Source organism: Eublepharis macularius, chromosome 1, assembly GCF_028583425.1.
Source record: "Eublepharis macularius isolate TG4126 chromosome 1, MPM_Emac_v1.0, whole genome shotgun sequence".
Classification (NCBI taxonomy): Eukaryota; Metazoa; Chordata; class Lepidosauria; order Squamata; family Eublepharidae; genus Eublepharis; species Eublepharis macularius.
Genome location: NC_072790.1, coordinates 120,285,984 through 120,308,950, shown reverse-complemented (window position 1 = coordinate 120,308,950; position 22,967 = coordinate 120,285,984). Strand labels below are relative to the sequence as shown.

The 22,967-nt window shown below is 43.3% G+C and overlaps 1 protein-coding gene across 1 annotated transcript in view; it reads right to left on the bottom strand.

Annotated features, from left to right (window-relative positions):
* Positions 1-717: 717 nt before the first annotated feature.
* HECA (hdc homolog, cell cycle regulator) overlaps positions 718-22,967 on the bottom strand; it is a 36,013-nt gene continuing 13,763 nt past the window's right edge. The window contains exons 3-4 of the mRNA XM_054979770.1: positions 11,566-11,720; positions 718-5,860 (exon numbers count right to left, since the gene is read on the bottom strand). Coding sequence (XP_054835745.1) covers positions 5,696-5,860; positions 11,566-11,720 — 320 coding nt within the window. The 3' untranslated portion in view covers positions 718-5,695. The remainder of the gene's footprint in view (positions 5,861-11,565; positions 11,721-22,967) is intronic.

The following is a 22,967-nucleotide window of genomic DNA, read 5'->3' as shown; positions in this document are numbered from 1 at the left end:
CTTTTTGGTCTCTAAGGTGCCACTGGACTAAAGCCCTGCTGTTTGAAAGCTTCAGTAACTTGCACATCTCCACTGCCCAAAATCAAATCAGCATTTTTTTTAACTTGCTAGTTTGATAAAGTACTATGAATCAGAACATGCAGACATGAGAGAAACAGTCATGGTAATTCAAGGGAGCAGCCCTCGTAACAAAGAGTTATTCAGCCAGAAGGATATTCAGCCCATACATTTTTGAATATTGCAATTACTATTAACTCAACGTTAATGTGAATGTTCCAAATCATGGAATCTACATGGGCTCTCCTGCAGTCATCTGGTTAAAGTGCATTAACCTAATGTGCATTCATAACACAGAGATGAGTTTTGAGGTTCTTCATCTGAGCTCTGATGCTGGCTACAACAGCGAATACTCCGATCTATGACTGAATTCTAGGGGAACTGGCTCCATGCACAGTAACTTGTATGATCAAATCCTCACTTGGCAATGTATAACCTTGGGGCAATGCTTCTCTCTCAGCCTGATCTACTTCACAATGTCTTTACGATGGTAACATGGGACAGTATTATCCTGAGCTCTTGTATGATATAAATAAGTAAGAATAGCAACAAAAATAAGTAGGAAGATGTGGAACTACTGGGCTTATAGTTTTCCTAAAGGATAATGCACAATCACATCAAGAGGCTTTATTCTTTGATTTGAAATAATCACAGACACAATGATCTCAATTATTTTAATACAGATAAATCACAACCAAAGAACTTACCACCACACAAAAATGGCATCATAACCAATTATTTTAAATTTCATCAACATTCATTTGCTATGTACATATTCTATCCTCTGCAAAAGTGCAATCCAAACCTTTTTTTACGTTTTATTTAATAAAAGGCTTTTTCTGACAAACGTGGTAGGGCAGGCTTCAAAAATAACCTCACAACCCTTTGCCCTTGAATACCTCGTACAATAAAAAAGATAAATGAAAATAAACGTAGTACATATCTTCCTATAAACAGAACACACTGACAGAATCACATGTTGCCTCAAACCTTACTATCTCAAAAGCCAACATATTTAGATGTTAGTTATCAATAGACCAATGCCCCAAGCGAGCACTTAGGTTCTTCAAGTTTTAAGAATGGTCAACTCTATATTGGATTGTGGCAACAAACTGCAATCCTAGAAGACACTAAGTTGCCTGTGCTCCACTGCTTTGGGTTCCCCAGTGCTCATAGTTTAAACTGCTTACTAACTTCCCCCCCTCCCCTTTTTTCTCAGAAGGAACTGCATTGTAAATTTACCTACATTTTAAATATACTTTTTAGTAGACAGACAGGATAAAGATCCATTCCATTTTATTAGAAGGTATATGTGCCAAAAGTTCATTTTTCTGTTGTCCTTTTGATGTATCTTTCAATGTTTCTATGCAAATGTCTCAGTAAATAAAAGCATCATAGTGACTGGAGAAAATGGTACGTAAGAGAATTTGAAACTTTTTTTTTACTACATACTAAAATGAATAAATGGGAGAGCAGAAAGATTCAGGAACAGAGCTCCAGCTCAGGCACCAGCAGCGCTCATATTATGATGCTTTGGATCTTCCCTATGAACGACATCCATTCCAAAGTGGCTTGGCTAGAATGAGATCAGCCCTCCTGACTAAAGAACTGGCATATAACTATTCCACTCACACCTGGAAAAGATCAGTCCAGAGGCCTCTGAATCCTAGGAGAGCTACAGGATGACCACTTCCCACTAGAAGAAGTCTTGCTAGGTAAAATGCAGTATAGAACTCTATTGTGCGCCATTAGTGGCATTGATTCCTGCACAAAAATGCTCAGGAAGCAGCACTGCTCAGGCCAAAAGCAGCATCTAAAGGAGAGGCTCCTTACCGGGCAGGTCTCTCCTCCATCAGGAAATGATATGCTAAAAAAAGACAAGAAGCAACACAGGCCAGATGCTGTTTGGATGCAATTATAGGCTACTAGCTGGCCATCCCTGCCTGAAGTATTACGTTAAGCAATATACTGAAAGCCAGTTGAATTCAAACAAGTACAGATCAAGGGCAATTTTCTTTGGAGACCCATTTATGTTTTACAGCTCAGCTGATTTCAAAGCGAAAAAAAATGTATCTTGATGATTCTAACACATTAGAATGTTACATATGTTTAAAAAACAATATAATGAAGAAATGGATTGAAGTAACTGCATATACATTTTCTTAGAAAATAATGGAACACTTTAGGTGCAATGTTATTTCCATATCTGTTGTAGACAAAGCCCCTATACACTTCCCCCCCCCCCCAGAAAAATGTAATATCTCTTGTTGTATAATACCCTTGGTAAGGTATCTAACCTTCCATCTTTTTATAATGTATCTTTTAAGAGTCACTGAACATCATTCTGCCAATATTCTTTATGTGCAGACACACAAACACAACTATACAGAAATATGTCAGCTGTCATATAAGCACCCCAATGCACAGTCTATAATGTGCCAGCTCCAGGGCACATATAGTGATCCTCATGAATAGTTCCTCTTTACTTTCTTCAAGCCTGTCAATCTTTGAATTTTAGGCTATACCCATATATGAATTTTAAAACAGACAAAATAAACACAAACATTCTCAACCTGGGCCTGAATCTCCCTCACCACCAGCAACATTTGCAGCTTTAAAAGCGACATGCAGTTCTACTACCTTGATTTACAGTGCCATTCTATGGACCTAGAATGGTGTAACTCTGTTTAGGATTGCACTGTTAAACCTGAATTACTTTAAAGGAAGGCTTAGCTTCTAGAGTCCCTTCAGACAAATCCCGAAACATGGAAACACGGCTACAACAACAGAACCCGAGGTGTGAGGGGGAAGTCTGGCCACTATCTTCTATCCCATTCTCAACTGGCATTCCCAGGAAGATGGCTGCTCACCAGAACCTTGAATGTACTAACAGCAGGGCAGGGAGAGAGCATTTGAAGTGCATGGGGTTAAGCATGCACCATGAATATTTGTTAACTTACACCAATGTTCAAACACCCAAGCACTTAAGAGGAGCATATTAATAAAAGAGATGCAAACTCAGAAGGAACTGCCAGATGAGAAGCAGTGAAAGGTATAAATCTAGAACTTCCCAGCACTTCTCTCCTTCTGTGTAAATATGTCAGTGTTACATGATTTAAAATTCATGCAGAATGCCTAATTGTGTGCAGTATGCAAATTAGAAGATAAATGGAACCTAAAAATGCTTTTACGTAAATATTTAGTTCAGTTGAACAATTTTTAAGAAGTATTTTAGAAATTTAGAAGATAAAATTCTAAGTAGCTGTATTTTTATTGCAAACACATGGTGCTTTATAAGCTTAGTAAACGGTTAAAAATCTTGCAAGGATGGCCCGTAACATTAAGCATAAGTGCAGTATGAGTTTTGCTTTATTGTGTTTTATTCATTCTTTTTGAGAATGTGCAACTGATTTTAAAATTCTTACTTGCAATAAGTACAATGAGAGGATTCTCCTTTTAGCAAATGATGTTTGGCTAAGCTACACAGTGGGCAGGATCGAGCAGAGCTTCGAGCAATTAAACCCAATCATTTCAACAGGGCTTAAGTGCATGTACATTGGATTCTGGCCAGTCCCTTACTCTAGTCTACAGAAAATAATTTTAATTATTCCCTACAGAGATTCATTTTAATGGCCACAGCCAAGCCAAATTGCCAGTCTCTCATTTTCTAAAGCCAAGAGATCTGTGCTGGATTATACTTAGGACAACCAAGGTAGTATGATGTGTGTCCTACTTTTATCTTAATTTCCTCCAAGTAAACAGTGATAAGGAAAGTATATCAGAGAAGTAACAACCAAACATTTCTTGGGAACAAAAAAATCAATCTGTTCAATTGTTTTTAATCTACCAATCCAACGTCAAATTTGATAGTTTATAACTAAAGTAAAAAGGGTCATTTCAAAACAGGAACAGGAAAGGTAAAGCCAACCGTTTTAAAATAACCCCACAACCTTCTTGAGATTACCTAAATCCACCACCACTCTATGCATAAGTAGTTTCATGAGCCCAAGAGGAATTCTGACCCATCTGCTCCAAACTGCAGCCTTCCTCATACCCATCAAGCTGTACAGCAAACTAATTTCGAAACCCAGGGAACATTTCAAAATCAGGTTGCAGTATCTTGTTAAAAGTTTTTTTTTACAAATCCAGTGGATTAGGACAAATCTTCCATAAATGTAAACAGGCCCATGGATCCCACTACATCCCTTTAATCTGTCATTCTAAGGCATTAGCACTGAATCCATCAGGCCTATTTATGAATAAGTACACATACATACACACACTCACAGGGTTTCTTTGAATCAGCAAGCTTTGAGAAATTTTCCCTTGTTCTTGAAAAAATGACACATCCCAGGTTGACTCCATGATGAAACCGCCAGCTATAGTTTTTATTTTTAACACACACATTGTAAAGGAATTGTCTCCCCATTTTGCAAGTGATACAGTGGCATTCCAAACCATAAGGAAATATATTCACCCCAAGGAGCCACTTGAAACATAATCCATTTGCTTTGCTCACTGCTTACTGCAACTCTGGCATAAGAGTCACCCCAAATACAAAAAGATGCAGTCAAGATGCTCCAATTCAGGCATCCTTCATCAGCAGGTCTAAAATGAACTACATAGTCCTTCTGAGCATCAACACACCTACAAAGCAGCTGAAATAATATAGTTGTTAAGTTCTCAAGCTTGTTTTGGTAGAAGCAACTTCCCTGCTAGGATTACAATATTAGTGGAAACAATATGATCTGTCAGTGAGGGTAGCTCTTATTATCAAATATATATTTCAGGAAGACGCAATGCAAAAATAAGTTTTTTTTAGGGGGGCGGGAAAAACAGTGCATTTTCCAACATAGCATTACATTCATTTGTCATAATGGTTAGGTTTACCTTAACAGACAAAATCTCAAAGTATATGTGCTAATACTACTTATGCTATTAAGACCTGACTTTGCTCCCAAGTGATGGCAATGGAAAATTGCCTGGGGAACAAGAACTTGGGGTTTATCATACAAGAGAAGCCAAACAGAGGCTCACTGAAAAGCAGCAATCCCAGAGAACTGCCAGAGCCACAATCACCCAGTCTGATCACTTACCTTATCCAACCACTGCAAACCTGAATACATGGAGAAGCCTTCAACATGAACTGTGAGACCAGCTGGAGAGATTATGCCAGCTTGCCAACAGTTCATCTCCCCATGTTATACTAATCAACTTGAGTGTGTGCAGATCAAGGGCAAACATAAGGATGAATGCTCTTCAGCAGGGAGCTCATCACCACATTACACTGAGATACCATCTGCCTAGACAGGCAACTGCAAGAGATTCCATCCAACTATGCTGAGCCATGGATGAAGGTTTCTCCTATCTCCACATTTTCTGTTTCAACAGATACTATTTGGGACAAATATTAGCTGTCTCAACCCCCACCACTGACACTGTAGCAAGAGGGCTGTGGTCTTAATGACACACATCTACATAGGACCACATGTACACAAACACACAAAGCTGCTGCACTTCCTTTCAGTTAGAAATTAGATTTTTCCCCTCCCTCCCATCACAGAACAGATCTTATAAAAGATATGTAAAAGAAAGAAACGATATTCATAAAATAGCTATTACTATGGCAAAGCTTTTGTCAATAAGCCTCCAAAACTTTAAATGAAGAGAATGGCTTCACAAAATGGTAGTCCAAGTTTCCACAGTGTGGACACTGTTGAACGTTGCTGTATTCTGAGAAATACTGCATCCCAATACGTACATCTATAACAGGTTTCCCACAGTGTTTACAGTTCAGTCGTGCCTGTAAGGGGGAAGAGGCGAGAGAGAGAGAGAGAAAACAGAGACTTCAAACTCAATTACTTCTATTGCTCATCAAATGACATTTTACTCAGTCTCACATGCAACATGCAATAAGCCAAGGAACGGAAGTCTGATTATCACTTTACATTTTGTGCTTGGGAATGTATTCCTGAATAAGTAATGCATGTATACTGTATCAATGTGATAGACATTAGAGATGGGCACAAACCAGGGAAAAAATGAACCATGTGGTTCGTGGTTCATCAAATTTCACGAACCACGAACTTACCCCGGGTTCACGAACCAGTTCGTTTGGTTCATGAAAACATCACATCCAGGTCAGAAAATTGTCACTTCCTGGTCAGCAGAAGGTCTGCAGGAAGTCCATCCCCTGTTGCCTAGGAAACTGATTGATCGGCACCAGGCTGTCTGCAGTGACGAACCAAAAGAACCAGCCTAAAGTTCGTGGCGGTTCGTCAGAAATGGGATCTGATGAACCACTGGTTCGCGAACCACAAACCAGCTTGGTTTGTCATGAATTTTGGATCATATTTTGGTTCATGCCCATCTCTAACAGACATCCAAGGATGACAACTGACATTTATCTCTTTTTATAATTAAAACATAACTCTCTAAAGGAGCAAACAGTTTGGATGTTGCTTCTTAAGGGTGCAGTTTTTGTTTGTTTTTAAACCAAACAGGATACCAACCTGCCCGATACTACCCAATAGGAAGTGCATGCGATGTATGCACATATTCATACCCAAGGTCCCTAAAATAAAGGGATAATCCGACCTAAGCACAAAGACACTTGAGGTGCTTTTTATGTACATTCCATCTGAACTTCTGTGCTGCTTTAGGAAAGATTATTTGTATAAATGAACATTCCATTTTGTGAGTCCAAGCTGCAGTGACAAAACCCAGACACAAGTTTACTACCTCGGTGAGAACTAGACCTTCATCAACACAGAAAGTAGTAACATTTCTTTGTAAACATACCCTTACATGGAATACAATCTAGAATAAATTGGGTGCTAAAGTAAATGCTGGTATACAGCAAGTTTTCTTAGCTACTACTAAAAACAGCATCAATGATAGAAACTAGTAGGTAAGTGAAATCTTAAATTTAATTAACCATAAGTGCTAATTGTTGATTTAGAACACCAAGAGTGTGCAATCCTATGTCAGGGTCTGCCATGCTGGGAGAATGTAACCTGTGTAACGCCATATTAATTCTTGTAGTTGTTTAGTCTTTCTCTCCCTCCAGGTCCCTTCAAGTGCCAGGACCGCATTTCCATGGGAGAGGATGCTGCGTCTTATCTGTTTTCTTCTTAGTCGACCTTGATGAACCGGCGTTCCCACAGAGAGGCTTCCTGCTATGTGAACTCTGGGGGAAGGCTGGGATCTGGGAGTTTGAAGTGTAGCAACTTTCATTTTGTAACTCATTCCTAACAAAGCTTTGCTCAGCCAGGATCTGCTTGGTCCTGGAATATGGACACCTGGGCCTGAATGCTGTCTTTCTAATAAAACCTTTTGAAATCAAAAGACCTTGTCTTCTTGCGGGAGGAAGGCAGACTCTAGCCAACTGGAATGCCATAGCCTGACATCCTAAACAGATTTAAGCTCACTAAAACCAATGGGTTTAGAACACTGTAATTGTGCTTAGGAATGCACTAAAAGTTGTACAATGCTTCAGACCCACAGATCCATAAAACAGGTACTGAAAAAGTACCCTTTCCAAATAAGCAACATGATGTAACAAGATGTTATGCTTACTGGAATAGGAAATATAGACATCACTGAAATTTAGTAGACTACATTCAAAATGCCTTCTATCAATTTAATGGGGGGAAAGACCTGCTATTTGCACCTGCAGTCCTAAATTACTTACCTTGAAGTACCCTTAAAATCAAATGGATTTTGATTGGAAATCCATGATCAGATTTTTCATATCTTTAAATGTATATTGGCCCAACAGATGGAAAGAGTGGTTAGTGTCCTTTCCCTCCCATATACTATTTTCCCTGTGTAAATGGCACTCCCAAATTGCTATTTGCCCTGATAAGAAAAATATACAGATTTCATGGATTAGATTTGTTGTGGAAGCACAACAAAAATTCACCATAGAAGGCCAAATACAAACTACTGGTAATAACCTAAAGGTGTAGTATCTATGACCTTGTGAGAGAATTTTTTCTAACATAGGTCACTAACCATGCAATCCTAAGCAGTGCTACACTCTTTCCGTATCCACTGAAGTCAATGGGCTTACAAGGGCATAATTCTGCATAGGAGTGCACTACAAAGAATGTAAGAAATGAAGTGTTATGTATGTATGAAATGCAACGTGTTGTTGTTAAGAAATTTTGTTTTTAAATATTTTTACTTCACCCTGTAAGTCATGAAAAGTCTGGCTAGCTGGACTCAGTTTTTACTATCAGTTTCCCAGTAATACATGACATAGCACAATAAACACTTTCAGCTTTAAAACCTTTGCAATAAAAATATTTGTAATATTTATAATGTTTTCCTATACATCTTCAGGGTTACACCTGATTAATAAACCTTAACAACCACCATTAATTCTCCAATTTTATCAGCATCAACATAACAGAGAACCAGGCTGAGATTATAGCTGCATGGTAGAGGTACTCTTAAAGCTGAGGAGCAGTAACTAATGGTAGCCAAATGAAAACAGGACTCTGCTTCTAAACTTCAAAGGTAAAATCAGCACTCATGAGAATTTTGACAGGCTATTCAAACCTATCCAACTAGGGTAGACCAACAGTATAATTTACTTTAGTTGTGTTCTCTTGTCTGTGCACATCTAAACTATCTTCTCCTAACTATAAAGTGAAGAGAGAGAAGGCAACATTCAATATCTATGGCAGAGGATCTCACATTTTTGACATTCAACACATTTTATCTTGGGTGGAAGAAGTGGATAGAGGGAGTTTTTTCTCCATCTCCCATAATACTAAAACTCAGGGCACCCAATGAAGTTGTAAGTGATAGGTACAAGTCACATAAAAGAAAACAATTCTTAACTCAATAAGGAATTAAACTCAGAAATTCACCTGATGGCCAATATTGGCAGAATGAAGGATAGGGGGACTAGTTGTCTCTTGAGCAACACCTGGCCAAGGCTATGCGATAACATTTATCATACCCTTCCTCCAAAAAAGCTCAGGGTGGTATACATGCTTCTTCCCTTTTCGTTCTGCACATCAACTCTGTTATGAAGGAGAAAGAGTAATCTGCCAGGGATCATATCAGACCCAGCCACTGCTGGCACAGGTCTGGAAAATTATGGATGGAAGCTCCATCTGTTGCTTCCTACACTGCCCTCAAGTGAGAGTAAGGTGAGCCCACGGCAACATTGGTAGCACTGCAAGCTGAGCTTTGCTTGGTCCCAACCCAGCAGTGTGGGCCCAGGAGCCACAGTTATAGATAGCATCCTGCACCAGTGGTAGTTGACAGCAAACCAAGACCAGTGGCATAAGAAGGAGCTCGGTTTGGATAAAGCTCTCACTTCTGCACATCCAGTCACTGACAGGTATATGCAACTCTGATTATTACCTTTCATGCTGCTGGGCTCAACTCAGTCAAAGAACCTGTACAAAGAATGTTCGTTATGCACTTGGAAGCTGGCAGGCCAATTCTCTCTTTTGCCTCTGGAATAAGCAGAGCTACAAAATGAAGGAAGGGGGAAGGAGGGAATATGGCAACTCCTCCTTTTTGTCTCCTGGCCCTCAGCTAACCCTGTTTCCTACTGGACTTGTAACTTACCTGCATGAACCATAATTTGAGAACCATAAACCTAGGGAATTACTCATTAATTGCAAGAAAAATAATATTCAACTGAACTAAAAGGAACATACATAAGAAAAACAGAAGGCTAATATTTTTCACTTGTAGTACAGAACACATCAAAATCTAGTCTACTACAGAGAGTGAAAAAAGTAGTCTATTTGATATTCTGATTGCTATATATTCAACTCACTAGTTTAGGACCTTATTAGTATCAATTTTACTAAATTTGATGATTTTCAAATTTTATTCAAATTCTTCTATCTGTATATGTTATGCAATACTTAGCTTATGTCACTAAATAATAATATATAATACAAGATTATATATTATTTGACACACTATACCTTACCTCAATCAACAAAAAAATTAACTTAAAGGTAATTACTTTTGTAAATCCAGAGGAGTTAGCCGTGTTAGTCTGTAGTAGCAAAATCAAAAAGAGTCCAGTAGCATCTTTAAGACTAACCAATTTTATTGTAGCATAAGCTTTCGAGAATCACAGTTCTCTTTGTCAGATGAATGGAACTGTGATTCTCGAAAGCTTATGCTACAATAAAATTGGTTAGTCTTAAAGGTGCTACTGGACTCTTTTTGATTTCGCTACTTTTGTAAAGTTTTATTAATTTGTTGCAAAAATCATAATCCAGTACTTCTCCATGTTAATGAACTCTGCTATCATTACAAAATCAGCACTTTATATTAACTTGCATAAATCATAAATTTTCCAGGTGGGCAAATTTAACATCTTGAAACAATTATCTCTAAAATTAAACTATGGTGAAGAAAATGTTCCGAATTTCAACAGACAGTGAAGAATTCAAATTATCCCATTTTATTGTATAACTTTCATACCAGTCATGTTGTAGCGTAAGTAAGAAATACTAAAGTTCTGAGATTTTTCTTTCCTCCGTTGTAAATTTACACTTCTTATTTGAACATACTGGCAACAAAGTAACCCATCTGTACAAACTGTATAATTCCTCCATAAAATCTATTAACAACTAAACTCCCTATACTTGACAATTCTATGTTTTTTCCCATAAACTTTCCTCTCTGTCGAGCTAAACTCTGCATCTCTGTTAGGTATACCAACAGGACACACACGTGGTGCCAACTTGGATCTGCATCTATCCCACGTTATTAATACTTTCTCTCTTGTTTCAGGCATAAAAGGCCCTATATTCAATTAGCAGTAAAGATTAATTTCTATTTTCTGCAAACCTATGTAATAACCATATTCATTAGATGCACAGTATACAGTAATACAAAAGTTAATACTGTGTGGCTTCTATTTGTATTTGATTTGTATCCCACTTTTGGATAACAGTTCTCACAGCAGTTCACAATATTCACAAATACGCTAGTCCATCTAGCCCAGGACTTTCTATTCTGACTGGAAGTTCTCTAAGGTCTCCAGGAAAGGGTCACTCCCAGACCTGCAACTTCAGATCTTTCTATTGGAGATGCCAGAGGCTGAAACAGAGACCATCAACATGCAAAACATGAGTTCCATCTGAAGCTATTTTTCTCTCTGCTTTACTGTTAAGAGTGAGTTTACTTCCTCCCTTCATATCTTTGCTATTATAAAACTTACATACATATCTAAGTCAAACAAAATGGAAGGCACCCATTTGCATTGTATCTGATGCATGAAACTATGTCAGAACTTTCAAGTTCCTCCTTTTGGATAAAGTGAGTGGTGATAAATCAGATAAAAGCTGCAATTTTAAGTCATTAACCTTGATCCCTGTTTTTCCCACACTGCATACCATATTGCTCAACTGAATAATTTCTCTTTCTATCTTCTTTATTCAGGGCACTTCTCAATGGATTCCATGTGACGTATCAGTTAAAATAGATTTATTTGAATAAGATCTCATTTATAATACTAACCTGGCAACAGGGAGAAGCTGCTAATATATCATAAGTGTACATGGTGCCTAGTTGATGCCAGCTTCCATCCCACCGAGACTTGCACTTTATGCAGATAATTTTGTGAACCCCTTCTAAACAGTCTACACAAACTGCATAGAGGTGCATAAGCCTTCCTGTAGAAAGAGAAACAAAGATTATTAGAGAAAGTAGGTACTAGCTCTAATTATATTATGCAATAAGCAGTAGAACATTATAATACTACATGAAATGCTGTAATGGACATCTTTAGTAGGAAAATTAAAGAAATACAGCATCCATTTGACAAACATAGATGCATTCTTCACTATCTCCTACAGTAAGGGAAACAAAAAAAACCTCCATACAAAAAAAAAAACTACCATACAATTTGTATGGTAGTCATTGCCAAATATGATTTTTAAAAGGTTTATAAAAGTAAGACAATCAATGGCCAGCATGATGCAGTGTTAAGAGTATCGGACTAGGATCTGGGAGATACAGTTTCAATCACCAGCCTGCCATGGAGCCCGCTGAATAAGTTTGGGCAAGTAACTCTCTCAGCCTCACAGGGCTGTTACAAGGATAAAATGGAAAACACAAAACTATATATCCCATTTCTGAATTCCTTGGAAGAACAGTGGGATAAAAATGCATTAGACAGATAGATACCACTTAACACAGCAAAAAACGGAACTTCTATATTCATACCTACCAACCTCTGAGTATCAGAAACTGCAAACAACAGGGGTGACCACTTCAAAACAAGTCATGCTTGTGACCTTCTCAGGGTAAGCTCACTGAGTTTGCCAGGCCATCTCATTGGCCATACTGTAGAGCAAATGCTCTAGTCCCAATGGTCTGTTTGGCAGATGTAATATATTTCATCAACAGATATTATTAATTAGATAATAACTGGATGCTTGAGTCACCAAGGTATTTTAAAATTTTAAAATTATACAAGCCAACTAGAAAATATTCACAGGCTGCAATTGATTTAGATCAGTCCTGCAGTTCATCATTCACCTACAGTGGTAACACTGTGCCCTTTCAAATTTAACCTAGTTTTCATCCATTGCTGCCTTGACTGTATAAAGAGATGAGGGAGCAGTGCTTTAAAACAACATTTACATCTGTTTATGAACCATATGTGAAGCACTACATCCCTTTCAAACTGTACTGGAAGTGGCACACACATACACACCCTAGGGCCCTTGCATTTAAAAAAAAAAAAACAGCACTAGAAGTGTTATAGCAATATGCCATTGTAATGATAGGTATAGCAGGTTTTCTGAATTCCCAGCTTCTTCAAAGTAATTCTGTAGCTCCTTCCTCTATGAAGATACACCTTTTCCCATATATCTCTGCAAGAGAAAGGGGTAGAAATTTACTTTTTAATGGAAAGCTTGGAGTTCAATGAATCTGCTACACCTATCAATTCAGCTATGTATCAATACAACAATATTCTAGCACTGATATATATATATTTAAAGTAAAAGTCCTGGTGGCTCAGTGGAAGAGGGGTGAGCCACTCCTCGGAAATTGGGGAAGGGAAATTGTGGAGAAACCAGAGAAGAACACACTGGAAATGGGCAGGAAAATGAAAAAGGCAGCACTTTTAAAAGCACCACAGACATTTCAAACAGTACACTGAAATGAATCAGAAACGCACAGAACACACAAGGAACAGGAGAAATGGGTTTTCAAGAAACACAAACCCTGCACTGCAAACAGGATACAAATAGCTTTGTATGAAAAGGTTAAACAAATTAACAACCAGCAGCCAGATGGTTCTGTCTGAAATGGCACAAAAATCCATTAACAGCTGTGATGGACTGCACTTTTTAAAAGCCTGGAAGTGCTGTACAACTGAAGGACTGATAAGGGTTAATCCCTCACAGACACAGAAAGCTTTGACTGACAGGCTACTCAAGGAATCTGATTGGGTAGCATGAGCTGGAAAGAGGAGGGTCTGTTTTCAGCCCTAGCTGAGAGGAATGGTGTGTAGACAGTGGGAGACAGAGTCCTGACTGAAAGCTGTTTAACACTGACAGGAGAACTCATGAAAAGTTGGCAAGGAAAAGTGTACAAGAGTGTTTGGGGAAAACACAGGAACAAAAGCTCTAACCATAAGATTGTAAGTAACTGTTTAGTGCATAAGATCTGAAGTATACACATGTACTGATTTTACCTCAGAGATTTCTACGTGGAATTACCTCAGAAATTTTCAACCTGATTTCACCTGAACTTTCCCCATTAAAATAATAAAATAACTTTGAATTTTAAAAATGCCTCTGGTGCCATGTCTTCTCTTTAAGGACAAAGAAGAAGGAAAGAAGAGGAGGGAATGTTATAGCAGCCAGCAACCAAAACAGTTTACAAAGTCAGTGTGAAAGGCTCTATTTTCCTGTGTAACACATGTAGGCAGCCAGTGTGGTATACATAACAGAATGAAAGCTAGGAGACCTGGGTTCAAATTCCCACTCTGCTCTAAAGTTCACTTTTTCTTAGCTGAACCTACTTCACAGGGCTGTTGTGAGGCTAAAATGGAGAAGGGAGAAACATATATGCTACCAGAGCTCCTTGGAAGAAGGATGGAATACAAATGTACTAGATTCCAGAAGGCAACCTATTAAAATGCTCAATTTATGCCACCCTGAAATGTATATGGGGGAAAGATTTGTTTTGCGTGGCTAGTAAGTTTATTTCTATAGACTAGAATACAAGTCTATTGCAATGCTTTATGACCCCCAAGACCACAGTGAAAAGGTCTATCCTAGCTTCTTGTGCTATCATGATGTAAAATCTATTCTGACACACAAAATTTAGCAGTTTTAAGTTTCTGCACTGTAAAATACCACAACCTCTCCAAGTAGCAACCTTTAAATCGATACGTAAACAGTGCACGTGAGTCTAAAGTTATACATAAATATTAGACTATGGGATACATTCATTAACAAGACACTATGTGTTTCAATGGGCTTAGACTGGCGTAACTTTAAACAGGATACCACTGTTAAAATAGTGGACTGAAACAAATATTTTGAAGTATTTCTTCAGGCTAAATATTTTGGTTCTCAATTTGTCTGCTAACCTGCTGTTAGTCCCCTCCCCCACTTCTCACCAGCAGTCTCTTATTTTACAACTACCACTCCATCCTTGTTCTCTACAAAATGAACTATAAGCAGAGGTTCACTTCTAAGAGCCGTGGTATTGGGATTTAAATTGAAAATATGCAACATCAATCTTCAAAAAATCAATTTGTGATTACTTTAAAAGCTTTAAAATTGCAATTACAGTTATGGGGAGAAGTTGTAAATTCAGATGCTATTTAAGGCACTGTAAATCTTGTAATAACTATGCTGAAATGCCAGGCACAGACGGAGATCCAACATCTGAATTATAGAACATATATGTAACTGCTAAGTATTTACTATTACTACTACAGATATACTATCCATTTTTGTAGTGCTAAAATACAAAGTTAATATGAACAAATCAAATAAAGTTCACAGATGTTTGGGCAAAACTAAAGTAGAAATCATGCAGGATATTCGTGGAAATGAACATTCAGAAAGTACAAATACCAGGAAGCACAAACCACAAAGACACTTGCCTTAATTCCATTTCAGGAAGGAAGGAAGGAAGATCTCATATGGCAAATGATGAATATATGCACACTGCTGAAACAGATGCTGGGCACATAACCACAAAGCAGACTGAAATGTGAAAGCAAGGCTGTGGTACAGATTTCCACACACACTCACTCAAAATGTATGTGGGATTCACATTCCATCTTTACAACATAACCTCTTGTTTAAAAGCTTCTCACATCAAAAATACTTCTGCAAGAAAGATCTGACATCAAGGAGAAAGCTACTTTAGATGCGACATGGAATTTTCCACGTACAAGGAGATTATACCTCACAGTATGGGATGCTACAAGGAGAGGGGAAATGGGTTAAATTTCTCTCGCTCACTCAGAGACACAAACACACACATGCACAGAGACACACACTATTCATGGGGAGGGCAGAATAGAAATCTAAACAAATAAATAAAATATTATTTATCTATTTATTTACTACATGTTTATCCCATCAAGGAGCTCAGGGTCCACCTGTCTCTCTTCCATCTGTCTTTCCTCCATTTTACCCTCACAGCCCTCTTCTGACATAGGTTACACTGAGAGACTGTGAATGGACCAAAGTCACCCAGCAAGCTTTAAAGCAGAGTGGAGATTCAAACTTGGGTCCCCCAAGCCCTAGTCCAACCAACACGGTAAGTGGCTCTCCTGCAGAACTGAGTTTTGTGCCACTCATCCAAGAGCTTGGGGTTGGACATCATTTTGCCCGACTTCCACTCCTTACTACAGTTTTTTCGTGCTATGTGGCATACTGCTTAGGAAGAGCCCCCTTCCAACCCTCAGCAGGCACAAAGGCCAACAGCCTACTGGAAGAATGGAAAAATAAGGAAGATATTTCTGCAAACTGCTTCTGTTCACAAGGGTTTGGATCAAATATATTGACTGGTTCTGTCCGAGGGCGGCCCCTCGGCAGCCTGCAGACTTCTCCAGCCTCCAACCCCCCCCTCCCCAGGGGTTGATCAAGCCAGCACTTACCCAGCCAGCAACCGAGCTGCCAGGGAAGATGCGGAGCAAGCCACCGTGGCCACCGCCACCGGGAAGGCCCGGGCACACACCGCGACTGCAGAAGAGCAGGTGGCAGCCACTGAAGGCGCCCCAGCATGGGCCGAAAACACTGGGGCGCCTATGAGGACGAGGCAAGGGAAGTTGCAAGAGCGGAGCGACCCGGGGAGAAGGCCCCACAGAACCTCTGGCCGGCCGCCAGCATGGACGGGCCGGGGAAAGGACAGCGGTGTGGAGCGGAGCATGCCAGCCCAGGGCCCAGCGCAGGAGGGCTCGCTCGGCCCCCACCACCCGGTGGCCAGCCACCCAGCCCTGGGCCAGAAAACCCGCCTCCCGGGAGAGACGAAGAGGCCTCGGCATCTCCAAGGCAGGGATCGGCTGGCCCTCCCACCCATCAGGCCTGTGGAGAGCCAGGATAGGAGGGTGAGGGAGGGGCCAGGAGAGAACTGGTAGGGGACAGTGGCTGGTAGGAGACGCAAGGAATCCTGGCAATGTGGTGGAGAATGCAGGCACCGAGAACACTGTGACCCGACCTCTCCCACGTTTGCCCACGCCCCCAAGGTGGTCCCAGACCTGCCCAGTTATCCGCCTGGCCGTCTTGCAGGCTCAAGCCCTGGACCGAACAGCATCAACCACCTCCAGCCGTGAGATGGGTCTCACTGCCTTTCATCCAGCTGGGACCACCTGTCCGGGCCCCACCAAATCGAATGTAGACCTGGCCCAGTTCGGCCAATGAGTAGCCAAGCAGCAAGTACGCCTCGTCAGGGATATAACAGCGCAGCAACAGGAGTCTCAGGTGGCGCTGATCAGAGGGCTGTTTCAGACTCTGGGAGGCACAGCAGCTGGAACCAATACTGGAGGCAGTCTGCCCATAGGGCCCCACTGAGGGGCCCCGTTCCAGCTGACAAAGCTGGGAGCCGGGGACGAGATTGATGCATATCTGGAGGCATTTGAGCAGATGGCAGCAGCCGCCCAATGGCTGCGAGATCAGTGGGCCTTCATACTTGGGCTGTATCTGATGGGGCAGCCCAGGCCACCTTGAAGGTCCTACCCAAGGAAGAGAGTGCCAATTACCAACAGCTGAAAACAGCCATTCTCGGCCACAACAAGGTGACGCCCAACACTTATCGGCAAAAATTTAGGGTGATCACCTATCGGAAGGCAGACCAGCTCCAGGCTCTAGTTAACTCCCTCCAGGACGCAGCATACAGAGGATGAAAAGAAGATTGTGGATCAGGTGATCTAGAACAACTACACAAAATCCTGCCTCCCAAAGCCCGGCATTGGGTGGCTTGTAGTTGACCCTCAAGCCTTAAAGAAGCAACTGTACTACTGGAAAACTTCACAGCAGCAGTCAATTTGAGGGACATGGGCCATGAGATAAAACCCCGGAATGCAGGCCAGCCTGCCAAGCCAACCAAGTCAGCCCAGGCTAGGTTGGGACCAAGGGACTCAGCCCGCCCTGTCCCCAACCTACCTTGGGACTGCCCAGTGGGGGACCATGGATACATGGACGCAAACCTCGATGGGGACCAGCTGCAAACCTGCACTGAAGCCGAGTCGAGACGGGGAAGACCGGAGCCCGTGCTTCAAGTGTGGACAGCCGGGACACTTCATACAGGCTTGTCCCCTTATGGAGTGCAATGCAGGGTAGGAAGAAGCCCTACTGGTGACTGCTCAACCACCCCGACCCCCGCCGAGGCTGATAATGGTGGAAGTGGCCACACGTAGATTGTCCGCACTCCTGGATAGCAGGAGTTTGGTTTCAATGATCTGCACCCATCTATTGCCAGTCGACTTACCCGTCGTTCACACCACCACCGTGCCCTGCTTCCACAGGCACTCAGAGACTTACCCAGTAGTCTGAGTCCCCCTCCATTGCCAGGGATGGACCTGTGAGGTGGAGCTGGAGCAGGTCACTGCATTGCCCTACCCAGTCCTCCTGGGGCGAGATACGCTCTGTTTCAATCAGCACCTGCAGGCAGCTGGGGCGTCAGCAGAGGCTGTCCCAGTCGAGGATCTAGACCTGGGGAACCCCGCACCCATGAAGGGGGGTGAGCGAAGGGGAAGTGCATGACAAGCAGAGAACCAGGCGGTTCCCCTGGGTGATTCAAGAGGGTGGCGTGTGGTACCACCTCACGGAGATGAGGGGAAGGGAGGTGCAACAGCTCCTGGTGCCCTGGGAATACCGGGAGGTCATCTTGGACTACGCCCATGACCACAGCTGGGCTGGACACCAGGGGCCCAGCAGCACCTTGGCCCAAGTATTAGCCCGATTCTTCTGGCCTTCTGTGGCCCAAGACATGATGACACACTGCCAGACATGTGTGCCCTGCCAAAGGGCCTCAGGGCAACCGCCTCCCTGGGCCCCATTGGCTCACCTCCCAATAATACACACGCCCTTTGAGTGACTATGAATTTCACAGGGTCCTTACCACGGACAGCCTGAGGATGCCAGTTACTGCTTGTTTTGATGGACTACGTCTCCAGATACCCCAAGGCCATACCCCTGAGAACCATGCAAGCCACCAGGGTAACTCAGGCCTTCATCAACTTCTTCGCCCAGGTGGGCCTCCCGCAGGAAATAATCACAGACTGTGGAACCCCTTTTACCACCGCTGTGACCCACCAACTGTGCCACACCTTGGGCATCCACCAAATATTTACCTCAATCCACCACCCTTAGACCAACAGACTGGTGGAACGCTTCAACCAGACCTTGACGTCAATATTATGGAAGCTAGCACATGATCATCCCGCTCAATGGGATCAGTTTGTGGACCCCCTCCTATTCACAGTGCGTGAGACATCCCAGGCATCAACGGGGTTCGCCCCCTTTGAGTTGTTATGGCCATCGACCATGGGGGATACTGGAAGTAGTGGAGAGCCAATGGATCTAACCCCAAGAGGACCCTGGACATCCAGCCCCCAATACGTCCAAGACCTCCAGGAACACTTACAGGCAGCGTGAGCGGCGACAAGGGGGAACCTAGCAGCCGCCCAGATGACCCAGATGACCCATTATGACCAGGGGACATGGCTGCACACCTTCCGGGAAAGCGATAAGGTCCTGATCAACATAAGGGTCCTCGGACCAAGGAACCAGGGAGACCTCTGGCAGGGGCCCTTCAAGGTTATAAAAGTGCCGGGGCCATGCTCATACAAGGTCCACTGTGGGCCATCCCCTCGCTAGACCAAGTGCCTCCATGTAAACAACATAAAGGAATGGCTGGAGTGGACCCTTACCAACTGTCAGCTGGCCGAGGACCTCCACGAACCTCCTGATGGAGACCTTCCATGGACTACCTGTGACACGGAGGAAGACAACCCAAGGATTGACGACGCTTTCCAACGGGAGCAGCTCGCCAACCTTCTCCAGGATTTACACAGCTGCTTCTCCAATCACCCCAGGTGCAGCACACTGGTGAGGCACGCTATCCCCGTGGCCCACGGGCAGGTAGTGCATGCAGCCTGGAGGCCCCTACCCTAGAAGCAGTGGGACGCAGTAGCCAAGGAGAGGAGATGCTATGCCTCAGAGTGATCCAGCCCTCACATAGTGAATGGCATAGCCCCATAGTGCTGGTTCCGAAGCCAGATGGGTCCATCTGCTTCTGGGTCGATTACTGGGAGGTAATCGGACATCTTCATCAACCAACTGGGCTCCACCATAACCTCACTGTGCTCAATCTTATGAAAAGATACTGGCAGGTGCCCATGGCCCCGGGAGACCAAGAGAAGACCACATTCACCACGCCCCAGAGACTGTTTGAGTTCAAAGTCATGACCTTTGGGCTACACGAGGCAGTGGCAACGTTCGAATGACAGGGCCCTCGCACAATGGCAAGGCTTCGCCACTGCGTATATAGATGATATTATCATCTATAGTCCTGACTGGCCGACTCACCTACATCTTCAGCAGGTGCTCCTGGCCCTCTGCAAAGCTGGACTAAAGGCCAACCCCAAGGAGAGTCAGGTAAGCTTTCAGGAGCTGAAATACCTCGGCTTCTTGGTAGTGAAGGGTCAGTTAAGACCACTACCCAACAAGGTGGCAACCTTGGAGTGCTTCCCCCAGCTGATGACCAAGAAACAGCTAAGAAGTTTCCTGGGACTTGTGGGCTACTATTGTAAACTTATCGCTCACTATGCCAGCCAGGCCAGCACCTTGACTGACTGTCTGAAAAAGGACCAGCCCAACCAGGTGTGGTGGACACCTCATCGGCAGCAAGCCTTCTTCGATCTTACGTCAGCCAACGCACCAGTCCTCCGCATCCCTGAATTTGCTAAACCATTCATTCTCCAAACCAACACGTCAGCCACCAGCGTGACCGCCATCCTGTCCCAGGACTTCGAGGGTCACAAATACCCAATCCTCTTCATCAGCCGGAAGCTACAACCAGCAGAACAAAAAACACGCCATGATTGAAAAGGAGGCTCTGGCTGTGAAGTGGGCCATTGGGGCCTCCAATATTACCTCACTAATAACCCCTTCACCTTGGTGACAGAGCACGCCCCTCTCCTCTGGATGTCCCAATTGAAGGATCATAATGTTTACATATTGAGATGGTACCTGTCCCACTTGCCTTTCAGCTTTTCGATGAGCCATCGGCCTGGACGACAAGACACCAACGTTGACTTCATGTCGAGGATATCCGACGGCGACTCCAATTCAGACGCACACTCAAGGGGGGAGTCTGAGGGTGGCCCCCCAGCAGCCTGCAGACTTCTCCAGCCTCTGACCCCCCCCCCCCAGCCCCAGGGGCCGAGCAAGCCAGCACTTACCCTGCCAGCAACCGAGCCACCAGGGAAGACGCGGAGCAAGCCACTGCAGCCGTCGCTGCGCGGAAAGCCCGGGCGCACACCATGACTGCAGAAGAGCAGCTGGCAGCTGCCGAAGGCGCCCCAGTGTGTCCGAAGACACTGGGGTGCCCATGGAGACGATGCAGGGGAAGTTGCAAGGGTGGAGCAGCCCAAGGAGAAGGCCTTGCAGAACCTCCAACTGGCCACTGGCATGGACGGGCCAGGGAAAGGACAGTGGCGTGGGGTGAAGCATGCCAGCCCAGGGCCCGGCATCAGTGCTGGCGCAGGAGGGCTTGCTCAGCCATCACCGCCCGGCAGCCCGCCACCCAGCCCCGGGCCAGAAAACCCGCCTCCCAGGCAAGACGGGGAGGCCTCGGCTGGCCCTCCCACCCATCAGGCCTGTGGAGAGCCAGGATAGGAGGGTGAGGGAGGGGCCAGGAGAGAACATGGAGGTCAGGGTGGGGCACAGAGGTGTGGCCACACCTGGCCCAGGTGATGGGATTGGCTCTGGGGGCGGGCTCGTGGGAAACGGGTTGGGGATGGCACTAAGAGGGAGGGGTATATAAGGAGGGCTCCAGACCTGGGCTGAGGAGGAGAGCAAGCAGAGGTCTGTCCCTGATGCTAAGAGACGACCTCCCTGGCAGAGCAAGGATGAAGGAGCGAGGCTGCTCCACGGCCTGCCCACCCTTTCTGAGGCCTGTAGGAGGAGCCCTCACCCGGCCACAAATCTTCGCATAGGGAGCCGAACAGGCAGCCACCGGCAGGGGGCACAGGATGGACCCACTCGATGCCCTCTTACTGGAGTCGGACCCATCACCACCAGTAGGGGGCACCAGGAATCCTGACAGGTTCATTATAGCCAATAAAAGTGTAAACACATATATAACATCTTATCCAACTTACTTTCTAATGAACAATACTATCTTAGCTTAATTACCTTTGAAAACCATTTCGCCTTCCTGGAATGGTTTTAGGCATTAAGTAATGTTATATGAACACACACACACACACACACAAAGAAGATATTAGCAGTAAATGTTCAAAGGCAGAAATGACAGACATGTTTTTACTTTTTAACTCTCTCTGGACTACAAATTAATGAAGTAAGAATCATACTATATTTGAATAGTAAGCAGGTTGTAAATTTATCATAATGTTCACTGCAAAACTTGAAAGTATGTTCTGACATATAACTGGTAAAACAGAAACACTTAAAAGCGTTGCAGTAGACACAATGGTAAACTCATAAAGGACAATTCATACCTCACAGAAATAGCAGAAATTCCCAGAAGATGGGAACAATTAGAACATTTTACTCTCCATAGTCACTTCTCATTTCACTTGGTGCCTTCCTTCCCCAAACTCCTCAACTATGTACAAAGAGCTTTCTTAAGGCAAGTATATCATGATTAACCTAGGAAGACGCCTATCCACACCCCCTGGGGGTTTACTAGTTACTATTGTCAGCAAGCTGGCCTCTTCAAAGCAACTGTCAAAAAAAAGTTGCAAGACTGGCTCTTTGTACTATAAAATATTAAGATGCTTTCTTGAACAGACAAGACATAAGACTCATAGCAAACAAGTCTCTGCAAGTGTACCGCATTGCAGGCTACAGTCCTTCTCCCTATGTGTTCCAGAATCCATGTGGAAAGCATAACTAACACAGAACGAATAAGGTAGAAAGTCAGTATTTTTAGACCTTCCAAACGACTTCAATATTTTTAAACATTTATTTCAACAGGCTTTTGTTTTGTTGCCCAGTGATAACCTAGTCTATGCAAATAAATATATTAAGGGTTGAACTACATTCAAAACCATGCAACAAAACCCCTCTAACAGCCATTTCTTCAATGTGAGCTCAAAGTGGATGTAGAATGGCTGGGAAGGAAGCATTTGACCTTTTCCTCTTCTGCTTCTTCTCCCTGAAACTCCAACCCCCACTCCCACCCTGGTTGTTTCT